At 45.3% G+C, this 22453-nt stretch overlaps 1 protein-coding gene across 30 annotated transcripts in view; it reads right to left on the bottom strand.

The window, feature by feature from the left end:
* The window catches only part of LOC143934091 (neurexin-2-like), a 3463823-nt gene that overhangs the window by 1547739 nt on the left and 1893631 nt on the right, over positions 1–22453 (bottom strand). For 21 of the 30 annotated variants that reach the window (XM_077457482.1, XM_077457436.1, XM_077457634.1 and 18 more), the window contains one exon: positions 1627–1653. The exons of the other annotated variants lie outside the window; for them this stretch is intronic. In XM_077457482.1, the coding sequence (XP_077313608.1) occupies positions 1627–1653 (27 nt within the window). The remainder of the gene's footprint in view (positions 1–1626; positions 1654–22453) is intronic. 30 annotated transcript variants of the gene reach the window in all.

Raw genomic sequence — 22453 nt, forward strand, 5'->3', positions numbered from 1 at the left:
CTTCAAGTATCCCTTTGAGCTACAAATAGACCCCAATTTTTTATGGCTTGTAGTCCTGAGCCTGATAACATTTGTTTTCTGTTCTGCCTACCATTCAGTTGGACTACTTTTGGATACTCCAAAGGTGAAAGACCCCAAATGTCCCTTAATAGACGCACCATAAAACTCTTTTGTGTAAATTGAGGGTCAGAGGTCCTATGTTGTACACCTCTTATAATTCTCTAGCTACGGCTTTGCTAAAAAAACCAAGGCACTATGGTAGTAGGCCTGTAGGCTTATAACCATGAAGGTGAAAAAATTCCTCTGTCTCTCAATAGACTCCAAGAAAAGGATTTTACAATAAGTATAGAAACCCTATTTTATTATTTTTTGTTAAAATGTTTGTTAGCCTAAAAAAAAATGGACCCTGTTCCCTTAAAGCATGTTATACAACACAGTGCTTGTGTAATTTAGCCCCGTGTATCACCTAAAAAACCTGCCTGATCTGGCCTGGCTTTGCCAGCCCTCTGTAAACCGATCATGGTATATCATATGGCTGCTGAGCCCTGACACTGTTGTCAGTTAGCGTGCCTCCGTAATCTACAGCCCTGCTCTTTGATCTCCTGTGTCCTCCTCCCCCCTCCCCTCCCTGCCTGTCAGTTCTGTCCACTCCATGATCCTCCTCTCTAGGTGCAATCAAATCTATACTATGATCATGCCATTCCCTCTGTTATATAACGCTATGTGCCCCTGTGTTGTATAAAAAAGATGCAGATTATACTGTATATCAGAGCGGCTCCCGGTGCTCACGTGACTCATTGGATCTCTCTCCTCTCTCCTCCTCTGATGTCAGCAGCAGTGCTCGCCCCATCCACTATAGTGGTCAGCCGGAGAGAGGAGAGAGCTGAGGAGTCACGTGAGCCAGGAGCCGCTCTGATATATGGTGATATGGGCATTTTTTTAATACAGCACAGGCACAGGGGCACATAGCATTATATAACAGAGGGGATGGCATGATCATGTTCATGATCATATTATAATAGGTTAACAACCACTTTAAGTATTTTAAACAATTTTCTTAACACCTTTTGTTCTCATTGCCATGAGTTCTCTTGGTCCTGAATCACAGCTAGACTTGTGGATTTGAAGTGGACTATTACAGTACATACATATCTGCATATTTGTAATATATGCAGTACAGGAAAAATACAGCTATTGCAAATGAACATTTTATTATATGTGCTTAACAGTTGCCAGCCATTGGAGAGAGAGAAAGAGAAAGAGAGCGAGAGAGAGAGAAAGATGAATGTCAGAAAACGACAAAAACACTGAAGGCAAAAAAACACTAAAGCTGGAATTGCAACTCAAACTTATTTTTTCAGAACTTTGCTTAAGCACAAATGATTTAAGTATCTGTGTGTCCAGGCTAAAAAAAAAAATTGTAGAACAATGCCATCCAAATGACACACTTAAAACAAAGAAAATGTAAGGTGTGCAAAGAGAGCATCATGAAGAGGACAGAGAGAATACACTTTACAGAACAACAGATAGAATTATGAGAAAGATAGCAAATAAAGTTGACAAGTAAATAGGAAAACAGTTTCAGTAGAAAGCGCATTAAGAGCAAAGATACAGCTTGAGACTTACTGGGCCCGCACACTATCCGAATACAGTCTGAGGGGAGAGAAAGAGACAGCTTGGATTATCCTTCAGATGTTTCTGCAGACTGAACAATGCAGCACCCACAAGTTCCGGGGACGCACATGTGTCTCAGGAGCCATTTCATAATCTAGCCTAGCACATACTGATTGCAATGCCTTGAAAAAGTATTCATACCCCTTGAAATTTTCCACATTTTCTCATGTTACAACCAAAAATTAAATGTACTTTATTGGGATTTTATGTGATAGGATAGACCAACACAAAGTGGCACATAATTGTGAAGTGGAAGGAAAATGATAAATGGTTTTTAAAATTGTTGTTGCTGCAAGTCTTTGGGGATGTCTCTATCAGCTTTGCACATCTAGAGAGTAAAATGTTTGTCCATTCTTCTTTGCAAAATAGCTCAAGCTCTGTCAGATTGGATGGAGAGCATCTGTGAACAGCAATTTTCAAGTCTTGCCACAGATTCTCAATTGGATTTAGGTCTGGACTTTGACTGGGCCATTCTAACACATGAATAGGCTTTGATCTAAACCATTCCACTGTAGCTTCAGCTGTAGGTTTAGGGTCGTTATCTTGCAGGAAGGTGAACCTCTGTCCCAGTCTCAAGTCTTTTGCAGATTCTTACAGGGTTTCTTCTAAGATTCCCCTGTATTTAGCTCCATCCATCTTCCTATCAACTCTAACCAGCTTCCTGCTAAAGAAACGCATCCCACAACATGATGCTGCCACCCAGGGCTCAAGTCCTGCGGGAACGCATGGGAAAGGAGTTCCTGTACTTTTTCTACAACAGGAACTCAGTTCCCATTAGCAGCCGTGTCCTGCAAGACTTTGAAGTATGCGAGCTGTGTGGCAGGTGCTACACCAGCAGCTGCCGACACAGCTCGCAATAGTAAGTGTCAAACACCTGACCATTCAGGCATTACCAGTAGGGGGTCCCATGACAGCTTCCGCTTCGATCAACCTGTCAATCACAGCTAGCTGATGGGTAGATCAGGTCTACTTAGAGATTGTATTTAGTCAGACCTCTCGTGATATGCTCCTCCTCGCCAGCCCCTCCTGTTTTTCTGTCTCCTCATCTTCCCCTTCCCCCCCAGTCTCCTGCATACTTGCTCTGTGTGTCCCGCTGAATCCCCCCTCCTTCATCTTCAGTGCCATATGATGAGAGAACCAAGAGGAGGAGCACAGCTATTCTGCTCACAGGACATGCAGGGAGAGAGGTGAGCTGAGAGAGGAACATCAGTTTGGGGTGGTAAGCTGAGTACAATACCTGGCAAAGTTTAATGCAGGAGGGAAGTTTATGTGGAAATATGTGAAGGGTTGGAATAGTAGCAAGTGTGTGTTGGAGCCCTGCAGAGTTTGCAGCCCCCCAAGCTAACATACATCTCCTAAGCAGGAACATATAACTATCTCCCCAAGCATTCTGTCCAGATAATGTGCAGTTCATTTATGACCTTTCCGTTTAACCATGTGTTATCCAAACTCTGTTCAATGAAAAGTGCAAACTCACCACATAAACACTCTATATACAAAATAACATTCCCCAATAAAGATCAGAAAATGATGTTCACATTTGCATGGAAGCACAGTTGAGCTTCATACACACAATACGAAAATTGGATGAAAAATACCACTTTTGAAGCGTTCGTGCATATGAGAGTATGACCCCTGCTGCCACCACCATGTTTCACGGTGCAGATGGTGGGTTCAGGGTGATATGCAGTGTTATTTTTCTGCCACACATAGCGTTTTGCTTTTAGGCCAAAAAGTTAAATTTTGGTCTCATCTGACCAGAGCATCTTCTTCCATATGTCTGCTGTGTCCCCCATATGGCTCACAAACTACAAATGGGACTTCTTATTGCTTTCTTTCAAGAATGGCTTTCTTCTTGCCACTCTTCCATAAAGGCTGGGTTTGTGGAGTGCAGGATTAATAGTTGACCCGTGGACAGATAATCCCACCTAAGCAGCTCCTCCAGAGTTACCATGGGCCTCTTGGCCGCTTCTCTGATTAATGCTCTCCTTGCCTGGCCTATCAGTTTAGGTAGACGGCCATGACTTGATAGGTTTGCAGTTGTGCCATACTTTTTCCATTTCTGGATGATGGATTGAACAGTGTTCCGTGAGATGTTCAAAACTTGGGATTTTTTTTATAATCTAACCCTTTTTTAAACTTCTCCACAACATTATCCCTGACCTGTCTGGTGTGTTCCTTGGCCTTCATGATGCTGTTTGTTCACTAAGGTTCTCTAACAAACCTCTTAGAGCTTCACAGAACAGCTGTATTTATACAGATTAAATTACACACAAATGGACTCTATTTACTAATTAGGTGACTTCTGAAGACAAATGTTTCCACTTGATGTTAGTTAGGGGTATCGGAGTAAAGGGGGCTGAATACAAATGCACCCCACACTTTTCAGATATTTATTTGTAAAAAAAAATTGAAAACCATTTATCATTTTTCTTCCACTTCACATTTATGTGCCACTTTGTGTTGGTCTATCACATAAAATCCCAATAAAATACATTTACATTTTTGGCTGTAACATGACAAAATGTGGAAAATTTCAAGGGGTATGAATACTTTTTTTAAAGGCACTATAAGTACTAGTCTTACAACTAACAAATTGTTAAAAATAAATGCTTAAACTTAACAGTAAAGGTTCATAGCTTCAAATTTTTACATCTACAAATTAGCAAAATAGAAACTCCTTCACAAGAAAAGTACATTTAATTGGTAGATCATTTAAAAATGTACCTGATAGTCTATACATGGAAACTATGATCAATTATTCATTTAGTCATTAATTTTTAATTGGTTTTAATAACATCAATATTTGTGTGATTTAATGAATGCTAAGCCTTACTCTATACTCTGTAATGAAATGGCTACCTTGCAAACTACAGCCATACAGCCAGGCAAGAAAGTGAGTGGTCCCAATAATTTGTCCTCTAAGCTTATTGCACTGGTTGATATTATAGGGCATGCCATGTGCTGTTCCTGTTATATGCCAATCAAGCACAAAGCCTAGAGGGGGACCTTAAATCTCACCTCTATGTTCTTCAGATACATCCCTGTCCTCCTACTCATAGGAGTAATGTGGGTTGCTCATGGGCTGATAGCTGTTGTTACCACATGTCGTCAACCGCTACGGAAAAGGGAATGTGGACAAAACAGAGGCAAAACCAGATCTCACACTCTTACTTATAGAGGGAAGGATAGCATGAACTGGTAAATATTGTCTTATATACAAGGATGAAACAAAGATTAGTCATCTGTTTCATATTAAAAACCCTAAGGGTCCGTTCACACCTGAGTAATCTGAATCACGGGCAGAATCTCTCTGATTATGCGCACGATTTTAAATCATGACAAATTACGGGACGCTTGTGCGATGCCATTGCTTTTTAATGGTAGCCCAATGTTTGTCACTCAAAAAGGAGCAGGAGCTTCTTTTGAGCGACAGCATCGCACATTGAGATTTGTCACGATTTATCACGTGACAATCACGGCAAAATCGGGCATCGCACAAGTGTCCCACGATTTGCCATGATTTCAAATCGCAGGCAGAATCGTGGAGATTCCGCCCGGGATTCAGATCACTCATGTGTAAACAGAGCCTAAAAGGAGCATCTTGATGCTTATAACATGATAGTTAAAGCTTTTCCGTCGTGCCAATGCAAGATTATAAAAGCAAGCGTAGTGTGTTCATGATGCAACAAAACACAACTAGTATACAAATAGTTTGAGTCTTTTATCTATGTGAGACAGATTGTTTGGCATTGCACTTTTATAGAAAATATTTTAGATACATTTGTGCTAATAGAGAAGCAAACTAAATATGTAAATGATTATCACCTTGACTACTTATTAGCTATGAAGGTGACAGATTTTGTGTTATAAAATATAAAAATACAATATATATATAATATACTAACCATTTACTAATCTTTTCATTTTTAAATATTGTACAGTGTTAAAAATATTAATTAAACAATCGATGGATCTACAGTATGTGTGCTCGTATTTAAAGAGTACAGTGGGTCTGGACTTTGTTACTCTGAAATGTCCACTCCATGCCTGACAGACCAGATTTGTCTGAAGGTTTTTAGAAAAGCAAACATTTGACAGCAATTTTATTTATTGATAACAAACCATTACACCACTCAATTAAGCTTTCACCAGCAGCAGCAGTCTCAGAGACAATATATGTGTTAACATACATATTAAAACATACTAGTGATAAAAAAAAAAAAAATGTCATAAAGATGTCAGAAAATTTGGTTCAGAGAACTCGTTTTCCAAATTGCACAATTTCAATCTTTAAAAGAAAAATAAATATACGCATGTTATGTAGTATATTAGTAAATAACAGTTTTTGTGCAGAAAAAAATAAAATAAAAATAGGGGATAGGGCTAATAGTGGTGTAAAGTTTCTAATGTTGGTGACGTGCTGAAATAGAACCAATAGTTATGGTACACCATAGCAAACGGAAGAGTTTAAAAACAGTGCACAAATATGGGACTAATAGTTGAAAAGGAAAAAAAATATTGATGATGTTAATACAGAAAGGAAAAATGGCCCTGTGTAAGTGGTGTTACTGAAAGGAAAAATGTCCCTGCATTGGTGGTGTCACTGAGTTGTACTGATTGGCATCTATTGTATGTCAGTGAGATAAAGGGAGGGGAGAAGAACTGGGAGATAAGCTCTGAAGGGTGCATGGAACTAAATGGGGGGCTCTGAGGGAAGAAGGGGGCTGAAAGGACTCTTGATGGTGTTTTGCAGGCGGCGATCTGGAAATTTGCCATCTCCTCACTGCATGTTTTAACACTGAAAATATTGCTTCAACTGTGTGCAGAATTGTTGTGATACAGCCCTATTCACAGAAACCTGCCATTAAATTTTTTCCATGTGTACAGCCTTGAGCAGGTGCATCCTCTTGTTCAGGTTGGTGCACAGCGGAGGTAAAACTGCAGCTTAACCTCCAGCTTTTGCCCCCTGCCCACCCGTGTGAACAAGTCCTAATGCGGTTGAGCTGCGGATTTACCGCCCCCCTCCTCAAGCTGCTGAAGCAACCATATTGGGTTATATACTGTACATGCTGCTGCCATAATGCTTTGCATCCTGGCAAAAATTATTCTCCCCTGTGGTATTGGACTAAGTGACAGAAATTAAAGAGGGAAGAACGTGAAGTGACTTGGGAAGGAGAGCAAGTTGTCCAGAGTAGATAGGGTTCAGTGAAGAAGGAGAGCTTACACAGAGTTGGAGCAGCTGGAACTGAGGAGTTGGAGAACTGGGACATTTTGCAGTGAATGTGAGTTAAAATGACTGTCACTCCTGTCAGTGGGGCAGGAGAAGCAGTGGAAACTCCCAGCGCACCCCTTCCCCACAGGTTATTACTGCACCCGGGGCACCCTTCCCTTCTGCTACCCCCTTGTCCCAAGCCTGAGTGTGAGGGTCCCTTTACCCCAGGAACGGTGATCCGTAAGTGTGAAAGTATCACAAATGTTGTCAGATGCAGCAACACTCTAATCAGCCTGTAAATGAGAGTGTTTAATGCAGTTGTTGATTCAAACTACAGCAGTGCAGGAAGATTAAAATGTCTAAATAATAACGCAGGTGTTTGACCAGGTTTGTGCAGTTAGAGGCCCAGTGATTGAACTGAGATATCCTGAAGGAGGTAGCCTAGGTCCTTGGCAAAGATAGGGAAGACTCTATGGCTCCAGTACCTGTCATACACAAGCTGGTGTGCAAGTCATTTCCTGCAATAAATGACAACAGCATTTAATGTGGAAGTCTTTCTTGCCCCTTTTTCAAGAATTGCTGCCCAAGGAAGATGGCAGAAAGTGTAGTGTGTATAGTAGACATGTGCACACTGAAATATTTTGTTTTGGAATTTCGTTTTTGTCCGAAAAATACATTTATTTAGTTACTCCCGAAAATTAGTTGAATCTGTTATTGAAAGCTTATGGTCTCTGTCGAATGTCGTGTTCAAAGAAGATTAGCTAAACTGTATGACTCCGTATAGTTTAGCTGCTCCGTCAAATCTTCTTAGAACTTTCGACAGACACCATAAGCCAAAGATTCAATGTTTGTATGTTTTTCACTGCTTTGTCGAATCTTTGTCGTTCATGTTGAATGTATATAGTTCAAACAGAAAATGGACTGGTGATAGTGATCACTGATCAGACAGGTAACAAGATAGGGTATATAGAATCTATATAGAATCTCAATCTATAATATAGAATCTATTACAATAAATCCCCCCCCCCCCCCCACAACAGGGGCAGCCTCTGTGGCTATCACAACATTAGCAACACTAGTATCAATATCAAGTTCACAACACTAACACAATAGCAGCAGATTATTATGAAAAAGTTAAGTTGAACTGTAGCTTGCTTCACTATTGTTCTGCTGCTGTGCTTATTCTTAATTGCTAAATATTTTAAGTTCTCTGACCAGCTAAGATAGACTGTCTTCTGAAATGATTCAGTGTGTGTGTCTCTCTCTGCAGTGGCGTAACTAGAACCTTCAGGGCCCCGATGCAAGAAACCATGGAGGGCCCCCCCCCCCCCGACCTCCGGACAGGGCTCTTTTCTCCGAGCCCGATGGTGGAACACCAGGGCCCGGTCCCAAGTGGGTGGCTGCATATAAAGGAACCGATTTCTCCATTTCCCCCCACTTCTCCTCCTCTCCCACCCACAGGCATTCAGCGGCTGCAGGAGGAAAATTCACATATGCACACACATATAAACCAGTGGCAGCTGGTGCTCAAAATTTTTAGGGGGGCGCAAGCAAACTGAAAAATTCAGAAAAAAACATAAATTACAGCCACTGTGCCCATCAATTGCAGCCACTGTACCATCAAACACCACCACTGTGCCATCAAACGTCACCACTGTGCCCATCAAATTCTGCCGCTGTGCCATCAAATGCCACCAGTGTGCCCATCAAATGCTGCCAGTGTACCCATCAAATGCTGCCACTGTGCCCATCAAGCTCTGCCACTGTGCCCATCAAATGGCGCCACTGTGCACATCAAATGCTGTTGGTGTGTCCATCAAATGCTGCCACTGTGAACCCCCACCGCCCGCTCCCTGTCTGCCTGACACTTTTCCTGTCTTGGTGGGGCAGTGGGTAATGGCCATGAGCGGGGTCCTCCATGCATCTCCTGCCATCCTCATCTCCCGTCCTCTCCTCTTGATAGGCGTCCAATAGCTGTGCCTATCATTTCGACAAATCAGTTGACGGGTAACAGACCCGCACACCTGATTGGTGGAGAGGCGGTTCAGTGTTAGGAAAGTGAATATTAACCACTTAACAACCGCCCATTGCCGATTAACGGCTTCAGGGCGGTTGTTTAACTCTGAGAGGCCGTTAATTAATGGCCTCCCAGAATTCTGCTCTCGCGCGCCCCCTGGGGCGCGCACACGAGATCATCCATGACCGCGGGGTCCAGTGGACCCGGCGCATAACGGTAAACGGCCGCTCGTCGCGGCCGTTTACCACGTGATCGCTCCGTCAAATGACGGAGTGATCACTTGTAAACAAACCGGCGTCATGTTATGACGCCGGTTCCTCCCTCTCCCTCTCTGTACCGATCGGTACAGCGTAGGGGAAAGAGATCGGTGTTAGCAGCGATGTGGGCTGCATCTGCAGTGCCCACATCGCTGCTCACCAAATTTAACCCCCCAATACCCCCCAATACCCCCCAATACTCTGCAATACCCGCCAATACTCTGCAATACCCCCAATACCCCGCCAATACCCGCCAATACCTGTCAATACCCCGCCAATACTCTGCAATACCCTGCCATAAATTGCCATACTTGGAGATACCCTGCAATACCCAGCCATACTCGGAGATACCCAGCCATACTCGGTGATACCCTGCAATACCCAACCATAGACGCCCCCTCCCCCACCCCTCACTGCCCTCCAGTGCTTCTACCAACTCGCCAATACGATCAAAGACAGAATCTTTTTCTTTTCTTTTTTTTTATTTCAGGCTTCCCAGCCTAGAGGTGAGATGTGGGGTCATATTGACCCCCAGATTTCACTGTAAAGAGGACCTGTCATCCCGTATTCCTATTACAAGGGATGTTTACATTCCTTGTAATAGGAATAAAAGTGATCAAAAAATTTTTTGGGGGGAAAAAAGTGTCAAACTAAAATAAATAAAGTAAAATGAACAATCATTTTTTTTTTTTTTTTTAAAGCGCCCCTGTCCCCATGTGCTCGCATGCAGGAGCGAACGCATACGTAAGCCCCGCCCACATATGAAAACGGTGTTCAAACCACACATGTGAGGTATCGCCGTGAACGTTAGAGCGAGAGCAATAATTCTAGCCCTAGACCTCCTCTGTAACTCAAAACATGTAACCAGTAAAAAAAAATTAAAGCGTCGTCTATGGGGATTTTTAAGTAGCGACGTTTGCCGCCATTCCACGGGCATGTGCAATTTTGAAGAGTGACATGTTCGATATCTATTTACTCAGCATAACTTCATCTTTCACATTATGCAAAAATTGGGCTAACTTTACTGTTTTTTTTTTTTTTAAGCACAAAACTGTTTTTTCCCCCAAAAAAATGCGTTCGAAAAATTGCTGCGCAAATACCGTGTGAGATAAAAATTTGCAACGACCAACATTGTATTCTCCAGGGTCTTTATATATATAAATGTTTTTTATATACCCATGTGACATATACCATGTGACACCGCCCCATTGTCACTATATAAGTGGCAGCGGAGCGTGTCCCTGGCATTCCGGCCGGAGAGATCGTCGAGTCAACATCTCCAGGAGAAGAAGAAGAAGAACAAGAAGAAGAACAAGAACGGAAGGCGGCGGCGGCGGCGGCGGCGGCGACGACGACAGCGGCGACAGAAGACCGGGCCACCGCCTGTAAAAGAGCTACAAGAAGGCGCGGTGGCCCGGCAGAAGAACCGAAGAGGGGGACAAGACCCCCGAAGTCGGGAGAAGAGGCCGGCGGCGGGGAGGAAGAAAGCCGGACTCCTCCGCTAGTAAAAGAGCTACACACAGATAGCGGAGGAGTCCGGCGAGAAGACCCCCGAAGACGGAAGACCCCCGGAGCTGTGCAATAAAATATTTTTTCCCCCTGTGTTGTGTTTTTTTTGGTACTTTATTTCACAGGTGAATGGGTAGGGGTACATTGTACCCCATACTCATTCACATAGGGTGGGGGGCCGGTATCCGGGGGCCCCCTTCTTAAAGGGGGCTCCCGGATTCCGATAAGCCCCCCGCCCGCAGACCCCGACAACCAACGGCCAGGGTTGTCGGGAAGAGGCCCTTGTCCTCATCAACATGGGGACAAGGTGCTTTGGGGTGGGGGGGCCGCGCGGCCCCCCCTTCCCCAAGGCACCCCCCCATGTTGAGGGCACGCGGCCTGGTACGGCTCAGGAGGGGGGGGCGCGCTCGCTCGCCCCCCTTTCCTGGCCGGCCGGGTAGCGTGCTCGGACAAGGGTCTGGTGTGGACTTTGGGGGAACCCCCACGCCGATTTTTTTCGGCGTTGGGGGTTCCCCTTTAAGCCCATTCCAGGCGGCGGAGCCCGCGACGTCTCCTTCGCGGGCCCCGCCTACCTGTACACGCGCTCGAAATGGGCGGATTTGCCTCCTCCTTACGTGGGCGAGTCCGTTCATTTCAAAAGTTGAGCGAACTGTTTGCCCAACCTTGTTCGTCAAACAGTCCGCTCGTGTGTGGGCAAGTCCGCTCATGCAAATTTTGAGCGGACTGTTTGCCGAAACTGTTTGACGAACAAGGTTGGGCAAACAGTCCGCGCGTGTGTACGCGGCCTCACACATGTGGTATCGCCGTACTCGGGAGTAATAGCAGAATGTGTTTTGGGGTGTAATTTGTGGTATGCATATGCTGTGTGTGAGAAATAACCTGATAATATGACAATTTTGTGGGAAAAAAAAAAGGAAAAAAAATCTTGATTTTGCAAAGAATTGTGGGAAAAAATGAAAACTTCAAAAAACTCATCATGCCTCTTACTAAATACCTTGGAATGTCTTCTTTCCAAAAAGGGGTCATTTGGGGGGTATTTGTACTTTTCTGGCATGTTAGGGTCTCAAGAATTGAAATAGGCCGTCAGTACTTCAGGTGTGATCAATTTTCAGATATTGGCGCCATAGCTTGTGAACTCTATAACTTTCACAAAGACCAAATAATATCCACCAATTTGTACTTATTTTTACCAAAGATATGTAGTAGTATAAATTTTGACCAAAATTTATGAAGAAAAAATTACTAATCTGCTAAATTTTATAACAGAAACGAAGAAAAATTTATTTTTTCACAGAATTTTCAGTCTTTTTTCTTTTATAGCACAAAAAAAAAAAAACTGAGAGGTGATTAAATACCACCAAAAGAAAGCTCTATTTGTGTGAAAAAAAGGACAAAAATGTCATATGGGTACAGTGTTGCATGACTGAGTAATTGTCATTCAAAATGTGAGAGCACCAAAAGCTGAAAATTGGTCTGGTTATTAAGGGTGTTTAAGTGCCCAGTGGTCAAGTGGTTAATTCACTTTTCTAACACACCTGGGTGGACTGTGAGCGTCAAGCATGGTGCTCGCAGTTCACCTATTTTGAAGCCTATTAGAGCCTATGGCTCTAATCAGGTGCTGCAAACCCCCCCCCCCCCCCCCCCGCTGCTGTAATTCAGGCGTCCGGCACCCCAAAAGGGACCAGACACCTAAATATGGGGGTGGCAGCGGTGGCCATGGATAGATTCATGCTATGCTATGCATGAATCTATCCATTGGTCATAGAGGGGGTGGCTGGAGAGAGGGGGCGGTACATGTGCGCCCTTTTGGATGCACCGCCACTGATAAACACATTCACATACATACAGTATGCATACATGCACACTCATATACATGCACACACACATGCATACATACATATATGAACACACACACACACAAGCATGCTCACACACACACATACAAGCATGCTCACACACACACAAGCATGCTCACACACACACACACACACACAAGCATGCTCACACACACACACACACATACAAGCATGCTCACACACACACACACATATATACATGCATGCTCACACGCACACACACACACAATCATGCTCACGCTCACACACACACACACACACACACACATACAAGCATGTTCACACACACATACACACACATGCTCACACACACACATACAATCATGCTCACACACACACACACATATATATACATGCATGCTCACACGCACACACATACAAGCATGCTCACACACACACACACACATACAAGCATGCTCACGCACACACACACAAGCATGCTCACACACACACACACAAGCATGCTCACACACACACACACATAAAATCATGCTCACACACACACACACATATATACATGCATGCTCACACACACACACACACAAGCATGCTCACACACACACACACATACAAGCATGCTCACACACATACATGCATGCTCACACACACACATACATGCATGCTCACACACACACATATAAAGACAAATACAGTAGATAGTCTTATAAAAAAATAAAATAAAAATGGCAGACATTTACCTTTGCTTTTCCTGCCAGGTACTGCACTCTAGGGGGAGACAAAGAGCACACACTGTGCTTTTACTAATGTGAGGAGTTCCCTGCATAGTGCCGATTTCAGTTCGGCTGATGATCGGGGAGCTCCTCTCAGCTTCCCCTCCTATCGAAGAGTACAGGGGGCCCTCAAGGGCCCCCTGCAGCAAGGGGCCCGGTCGCCATGGCGATCTTGGCGAACCCTATAATTCCGCCACTGTCTCTCTGCTAGCAATCGTAAGTGAAAGTAAGTTGGCTGTACGTTTGTACTTATTTCTAGCTATTTGACAACTCCTCCTCTTTGGTTACAATCAGCCAATAACATTCATCATCATCATTATTTTTATTTTACTTCCCCCACCCAATTCCAGCAGTGATCTTTTCTCTCTATGTCAAATCTTTTCTCTCTATGTAGAATAATCCTGGACTAATAGAGTTAAGGTTAGGCACATTCGACCACAGGTTCAATAGACACAGATTGTTATTGTCAGCGTCACGTCAAATCTCCTATCTATATCGAACTGTTGTCACAACGAAAATGAAAATAAAGCATTTTTTTATGTCGGATCTTTTGTTTCTCGGATTCTGCACTTTCGTTATCGTTTGTTAAAACGATAACGAAAATACCTGAAATTCGGACGAAAATGCATTCGGATGAAAATTAATGGACATGTCTAGTGTAGAGCTCATTGCACATTTTATAGCAGGTGAACCCCAAAATGCTTACTTTGAGCCTTGAGGCAACTCAGTGTTGCCCTGGACTAAAAGAAGGTTTAAGCAGAGAAGCCTGCACGTTTCAGTGCATCGATGGGTATATAAGTCTTTTAAAACCATTGAGATCCCAGATGTATGACTTACTTTATTAATTTTACCAAAAAGTGGTTGCAACCCAAGGTGAGCAGGTTTTTATGAATCGCTTTTTGCGAACAATATCTGACACTCTGAGAGAAGAGAGAGAAACAACGGAGACCCCAAAATGACAGACCAGCTGGTTGAAATGGTTGAGAGATATACTGTAGCTGAGGACCTGCAGATTTTACCACAGTCTAAATCTTCAGTTTTGCAGAAATAGTTCCCAGTAAAAAAAAAAAGTTGATTTATACTTGGAGGGGGATTGGGAGGGGGAGGATTTGAGCTGGGAGGGGGGTGGGAGATTTTTGCTCAGAGGGGAGATTTCAGCAAGGGGGGATTGGAAAGGGAAGAGGAGAATTATTTGTTTAGGGAGAGCTTTAGCTTTCAAAAAGAATTTATGCTTATGGGTAAGCATGCAGATTGGTGCTCCGATTTTCTTATTGGGGGAGGAAGGAGGTTTTTTTCTGCTGACACACAATGATCCTACAGCTTATGGTATAATGGTCATATGCAGGGGGGTGTAGTTTGGCATCTTCAGCCTGGGCGCTAGATGACCTTGCCCCAGCACTAGTTGGGTGATAGTGGTGGAGTGATAGTGATGTTGGGGATATCAGTTCAGAACCTTCCCTAGCAGCCAGGGGAACAACTCCTCCAGTGACGATGGGGACAAGGTCACAGAAATGGATAGACAGAAATTGGTGACAGAGGACCAGAACAGATAGGGCTACTTGTCACAAAAACTATGATTGCCAAACAGTATGTTGTTTACTGGGCACCCAGGTTTGGCACATTGCGGACTGGATGGACAGACTGTTGGGTGGGGTTGGGGAGGACCCAACTGTCATAGTACATATTGGTACAAATGACAAAGTCAGAGTAAGATGGAGTGTCCTAAAAAAAGATTTCAGAGACTTAGGTGCTATATTAACCCCCTCATGTCCAGGCACTCTCACCCCCTTCCAGTCCAAGCCATTTTTCAGCTTTCAGCACTGTCATACTTTGAATGAGAATTACTCAGTCATGCAACACTATGTCCAAATGACATTTTGAAAAATGTTGAGACAGATATAGCTTTCTTTTGGTGGTGTTTAATTTTGTTACGTTTTTCTGAATAAACAAAAAGATCAACCAAAAAATAAATAAATAAAAAAATGTCCTAGTTTTAAACACTTGCTGACCTGCCACAGAATATGTACAATAGACCCACTAGGGGAGCGGTGCCTGCTCAGGCATCCCCTAGTTCTGCCCGGTACACACAGGCTGTCCACATCAGGGTCTGGTGTGGCTGCTCCTATGTGGTTCATGTTCTCCCAATACTGCTCACTGGTGGGCGTATCACCCTCGTGCTCTGGGCTCCCTGTTGGGTGGCTTCCGGGGGTTTCCATGGTACTGCTGTGTGCGCCTAAAGGGGTGGAGCTGCACCGTGCGCCGAGAGGCCAGGGGATCAGATGCCCAGTTTCACCTGCAGGCTAATGAGGGAGGATTGATGCCAATGGCAGACTGTATCTCTTCCCCCAGCTGTCTCCATAAATAGCAGCTCCTATCAGCTTGGTAACTTTGTAGTCTGCTGTAGGATTTTCAATTTTATGCACTTACTAGGAAGATATATATTTATCCCTATGTCTGCAGATTCTCTTATTTTTAGGTCTATCTAGACACATATATTTATCTCCATGTCTGCAGACTTGGTAGGCTTATGACTTGCTAAGACACCCAGTCTCACCTGTGGGCTAATGGGGGAGGATTGGCCCCCAATGGCAGGCAGAACCTCCCCCAGCTGTCTCCATAAATAGCAAGCATAGAGTATCACATCTCTCTTGCTGCTGTGAACATGCCTAGGGAACCACCTGGCTCAGGTATTTCATATCTGCAAATATACTATCTGCCCTCTAATACTGAAAGCCTTTGGAGTATGTGCCCCTGGAGTGGCAGTCCAGGGGTGCCTTAAGATCACCGTGAGTGTGGGTCACATTGATTTTGGGCACCACGGTCACTGCACCAATAGCACACTTTTTTAGCACCTGCCTCTTGGGCTGGGCCTTTTGGCTTGGACCAGAGGAATTTTTTATTCCTGGCCAGAGGGCCTGGTCATTGTTTCACACAATGGCCACCTTTTCACTCTCCTCTTCACTATAGCATCCCCACTTTATTTATTTATTTTCTCGTGTGATTGTCACGTCTTGTTTTGTCACTATTCACGTGTGCTGTGATGAGTAGTGTCACAGGTCCCAGGGCCTGTCCTGAAAGTCTGGGGAGGGGGTGGACATGGCCTTCTGGCTTAGTTCGCCCTCTTCCTTAGGGTTGGGGGTCTCCCTTAGGGGGAGCCTCACCTAGTATTTGGGTGGGTCTGTTTCGGCAGACCTAACAAAGAACAGGGTCTGCCTCGTTTCGGCCAGAAAGACCAAGTTTTAAGTGTCCTTGTCCCTGTCAGGAGCCTAACGCCCGGGGGGATTCAGGACAAGGCCCTCTGATTTTAGAGGGCTTTTGTACCCGTCTGCACTTTTTTGTGTCACTCTTTATGTGTGTGCACATTTTTTATGCACCGGGTGAGTTTTTGAGTGTGTTTTGCACGCCACAGGCTTTCAAAAAATCTGCCCTCTAATCTTGGAACCTTTGCAGTCTGCTGTAAGATTTGCAATTATATGCACTTACTTTGACATGGTTTTGTAGAGAAAGTGTTTTAAGAGAAGTGCCCTAAGAAGGGGAATGGGTGTGTACCGCACACTGGAACCAACAAAGACCAGTGTGGGTGGTCTGCTTAAATACCCCCCGGGCACCTCCCATAATTTCAGGACACCATAATTGCCTTACTATTTATGGTCAGAGCCCTATGTCCGGGAGAGATGTGAACCACATAAACACGTCACAAGGCTAACAACATAAAGTAGACCTGAAGTGTGCCCTAGTTTGCTGGACTGTATGCCAAGAGAAGGGGGCTACCAAGATAGGAAAAAGGGATGTAGTTGGGTCAGTTCCAGGTTCCTAGAAGAAGAAAGATGCAAAGTTAAAGCAGGATAGTGTCTCGGCCGAGTCTTTGCACTTGCCCGGGATATAGATTCAGTGCATTTTGAATTGATGCTGCAGGGATAGTTGCACCAGCCTGCGCCAGAAGGATATGATGGCTAGCGATTTGGACCTGCCTATATTTATAATATTAGCGGTGGCCTGATTGTCTGTGGCAAACATCACTGTTTGCCCTGCCCAGGTGCTGCCCCAGACTTGAGCTGCAGCCACAATGGGGTAGAGTTCAAAATAGTGAGAAGGACTGACTGAACCCGGGATCAAGAGGATTTCTAGTTGCCATGACCCTGCAAGCAATGATGGCCAAAAAATTGCAGCAAAGCCTGTAGAGACTGTGGCGTCCGTGGCTACCCAAGGTGATGAAGAAGATGCTGATGGAATGAACATTGATATGCCATTCCAGTTCGTGAGAAATCACAAACCATTTGTCCCAAATCAGTTTTTGGTGCTTTGTCTAGCCTAGGGATCTTGCGCCTAGGAAACTAAGAGGCGTGAGATGAAGAACCGCCCCTAAGGGATAATCCTAATGGGGAAATTGAACATTCGCAGCAAGGATTGCAGCTATCTCTTGGTACACCCTCGAGTAAGGGTAACGATGTGAATGACCAACCTGATGCGTGTCAACTTGTCGGGAGGCAGGCTGGCCTGCATGGACCATGTGTCGAGCGTGACACCCAAGAAGGTGATAGACTGTGCCGGGCATTCCACTTTATTCTCTGCTATGTGCACATTAGATTAACAAATACCCCTCTTAAGCTGTCAACGTCTACTGGGGGCTCACTGGGTATTTCGATGCACAGGAAGTCATCAAGATAGTGGATGACTTTCTGGCAACGTGCCTGATGTGACAGGGTCCAGGAAATGCACTGGGCAAAAGTATCGAACAGCCAGGGCTGTGTTTTTTTCAGTACTAAATGACAATTCGGTGGCAAAATAATATAAGCCTTTCTACTTGATCCCTATGCCATCACTAGAGGGATGGCTGGATGGGCAGTTATTTGAAAGAGTCTGAGATGTCCACTTTGGACTGCCAAGCGCCTACAACTATACTAACAATGGCTTGAATGGCTAAGTTGACTGATGAATGCTTAAGGCATTGATATGCAATTAGTGGACCTGGCCTCCTCAAACGGTGACAGGACAGTGCATGCATCCCTGATCATGCCCCACTGGCGTGATGAGAAAAAACTGAGTTCCCCTGACCTTGTCCTGGTGCCATAGTCACACAGGTACTCATTGATGGCCCTCTTCTACATTTGCAGCCACTGCAGCATGGCCAACATTGAGTTCCACCTGGTGGGCATGTCACATATAAGGCGGTTCTTGGGCAGGTTCAACTCACTTTGGAGCTCAGCCAGCTGAGTACAGGTATTAAATGATCTGCGGAAATGCACACAGACTCATGGCCTGCTTCAGGACATCCTGTAAGCCCGGGTACCTGCCCAAGAACCGCTGCACCACCAGGTTAAGGATGTGAGCCACACAGGGCACATGGGTCAGTTGTCCCTATTGGAGGGCGTCAACCACCTCTCGGCCTGCCCCTGCAGAGCTGACAAAATATCTGCCCCAGTGTGGCTCCTGCCCCCCAAACAAACCAGCGCAAGCACGGCATGGCATTGTTTTGCCTGCGTACTTGCGTAGCCTCTTAAACGCCTACGGAGCACCGCTGGTTCCAAGGACAGAGCACTGGAAGAGGCCAAGGAAGAAGACGAAGAGGAGGGGGTGGAGGAGAGAGGTGTGTCACAACCAGTAGTAGCATTTTGGAGGCGTGGTGGCGGAACAACCTCCAACACTACTGCACCTTGTCCTGCATCCTTCCCAGCTGCCAGAAGAGTGACCCAATGGGCCGTGAAAGACAGGTAACGTCCCTGTCCATGCCTGCTGGACCATGAGTCAGTGGTAATATGCACCTTATCGCTGACCGCCCTGTCCAGCGAGGCAAGGACATTGCCTTCCACATGCCGGTAGAGAGCCGAAATCCCCTTCCATGAGAAAAAGTGGCATTTGGGGACCTGCCACGAAGGAACCACACATTGCACAAACTCATGGAAGGGGGCTGAGTCTACCAACTGAAAAGGTAGCAGTTGAAGTGCTAGAAATTTAGCCAAGCTAGCATTCAACGGCTGAGCTTGTGGATGGCTGGGAGTGAACTTCTTTCTATGGTCCAGCAGCTAGGGCAGGGAAATTTGCCTGCTACAATCGGACGTGGGTATACTGCTAGCAGAGTGCCCGCAAGCACTTGGCTGTGACACACCTAATTCTACACCTTCATTCCTCTCAGAGCAGGTTTCAGGACTGAAGGTCTAGTGGGGTTGGAGATCCCAGCTGATGAGGAGCAAGGAGAGGTCCGCTTTGTTCTTTGGTGTGGGTCTTTGAGGTAAGCTTACCAATGAGCTGCATGGCAGGTCAACATATGTCTGGTCAAGCATGTGGTGCCCAAGCGATGATGTTTTGGCCACGCGAGATACGCTTGAGACATATGTTGCAAATAGCAGCGGTGTGATGTGATGCACTTGTCTCAAAAAAGGCCCACACCAAAGAACTTTTAGAATAACACACAGAGGCAGCGTCCTGCACAGGCGGAGCTCTGCGGTGTGATTCAGTCGGTGTGCTGCCCCTAAGCTGGCCCCCGTAGGGCATCCTGCCTCGTTGGAGATAAGCCTCCTCCTCCTCTCTCCTACCAGGCACCCAGGTGGAGTCAGTGCCCTCATCGTCCCCTACCTCTTCATCACTGGAGCAAACCTGGCAGTATGCTGCAGCTTGTAGAACATGACTGCTAGATTGCTGTCCTTCTTGAGCATCCCCTCTCTCTGCATTCACGCCTTCCTCTAGCTGAGTATCATCATCAGAGCCTACAAAACACTGGGCATCCTCCTGGAGCATGTACCCAACACTGTGCTCAAAGAGTTTGGGGGACTCCTCAGGAGGACGTGGTGGGTCTAGGGAAGGAGTCACTGATGATGACATTGTGACGAGGAAAGAGGATGCGTTGGCAGCTGCTTTGCTAGTACCCTGAGCCTGGGTGAGAGAGGATGAGGAGGATGAAGAGGGCTTGGTCATCTACTCTACCAAGTCTTCGGCATGATGCGGCTCAACACGTCCAGCTGCCGAAAATAAGGACAAGCATGTCCCATGGCCACGTGCTGATGACGAGGCACAGCATCCACGACCAGCACTGTTGTCTCTGGACACAGAGCCCGCTTGCCCTCTTTTATTGGCTCGTGCCTGTCTGCCTCTCCTTGTTGGCCTTCCAGACATGGTAATGGCCTGAAGAGAGATGGGAAAACCAGCAATTGGGTGGTGTATATTGTGCTGGAGGCACAAAACACCCACTAACTCCTGCAGATGCCTTTATTATAGAACACCAGCAATAAAGGGCAGATACAGGTGCATATTGTGCTGTGCTGGAGGCACACAACACCCACTAACTCCTGCAGACGCCTTTATTATAGAACACCAGCAATTAAAGGGTAGATGCCGGTGTATACTGTGCTGTGCTGGAGGCACACAACACCAACTAACTCCTACAGATGCCTTTATTATAGAAAACCAGCAATACAGGGTAGATACAGGTGTATATTGTGCTGTGCTGGAGGCACACAACACCCACTAACTCCTGCAGATGGTAGATGGCTCAATTAGAGAAGGGCAATATAGGTAGATACAGGTGTATACTGTGCTGGAGGCACACAACACCAACTAACTCCTGCAGATGGCTGATGGCTCAATTAGAGAAGAGCAATATAGGTAGATACAGGTGTATACTGTGCTGGAGGCACACAACACCAACTAACTCCTGCAGATGGCTGATGGCTCAATTAGAAAAGATCAATATAGGTAGATACAGGTGTATACTGTGCTGGAGGCACACAACACCAACAAACTCCTGCAAATGGCTGATGGCTCAATTAGAGAAGAGCAATATATGTAGATACAGGTGTATACTGCACTGAAGGCACACAGACAACACCCACAAACTCCTGCAGATGGCTGATGGCTCAATTAAAGAAGAGCAATATATGTAGATACAGGTGTATACTGTGCTGAAGGCACACAGTGAATGAATGAATGAATGAAATACTTATATAGCGCACAATGCGAACTGAATCGCCTCTAGGCTCTAGTGACACAGACAACACCCCCAAACTCCTGCAGATGGCTGATGGCTCAATTAGAAAAGAGCAATATAGCAATATATGTAGATACAGGTGTATACGGCGCTGAAGGCACACAGACAACACCCACTAACTCCTGCAGACGCTGGAACACTACACAAGGCCGCCGTGCTGGTAGCCTTATATAGCGTGGGGCATGTACTACACAGCCTGAGCTATAATTGGCCACAGGCATCCTGCCCATGGCCAATCATGGCTCTCCTCGCTGCCGGCGCTGTGATTGGCCAAGCATGAGGGGTCACAGTGCATGCTTGGCCAATTATGAGCCAGCAATGCACTGCAATGGCGCAGTGCATTGTGGGATGTGAGCGCCACATGAATTTGGCACGAACGGCCCACAAAGTTCTGGTTTTTCCGAATGGGTGAACAGCCGGTGTTCGAGTCGAACATGCGTTCAACTCGAACACCAAGCTCATCCCTACTGGTCACCAATCCTCAGAAAGGATGTGCTTGAGAGAGTTCAGAGAAGGGCAACAAAATTAATAATGGGGCTGGAGAAGCTCAAATAAGAGGAGCGACTTCAATCGCTAAATATATTCTCCCTGGAGAAGAGACGCTTGAAAGTAGATATGATAGCGATATACAAATATTTCAATGGTAATCCTTGTGTAGGTAGGAAACTATTCAGTCTCAGGGAGTGTAAGTGGATACAGGGCCACACAATGAGATTAGAAAAGAAGCAGTTTAACCTTAAACTGCATAGGGGGTTTTCACTGTCAGGGAAGTAAGGATGTGGAACATTCTTTCAAAATCTGTAGTTTTTCTTGGGTATCCGATATACTATACCATGAGAGTTGGTTTTTCTCCCCTTTGAGGAACTACTACACCGGGCATAGATCGTTTTTCTGCATGACAAACTAAAACCTGTGGCAGAGCGCGGAGGATACAGCTGACCAGTGGAACCCTCAACAGCAAGGCGCACAGTGGAGCAGAACCTACATGCTTGTAACCCCCTAGGGGGTGTGTGGATCTGGTGAGTGGGGACCCAAAAGGGGGAACGAGCACGGAAGTCACCTAAAATATATATGATCACGAAAGTCACCCTCTTTGTTTCTCCTGAGCTGGAATTTTGCACATTGTTGGACATTTATCAGAAGAACAATTGTGGACTACCTTGATACTTTATGTAGTTCTATTTCAACATTTTTTCAGTTTTTTTCCTTTTTT

This window comes from Lithobates pipiens, unplaced genomic scaffold, assembly GCF_037356315.1.
Source record: "Lithobates pipiens isolate NorthernLeopardFrog02 unplaced genomic scaffold, aLitPip1_a1.2 Scaffold_10, whole genome shotgun sequence".
Lineage (NCBI taxonomy): Eukaryota > Metazoa > Chordata > Amphibia > Anura > Ranidae > Lithobates > Lithobates pipiens.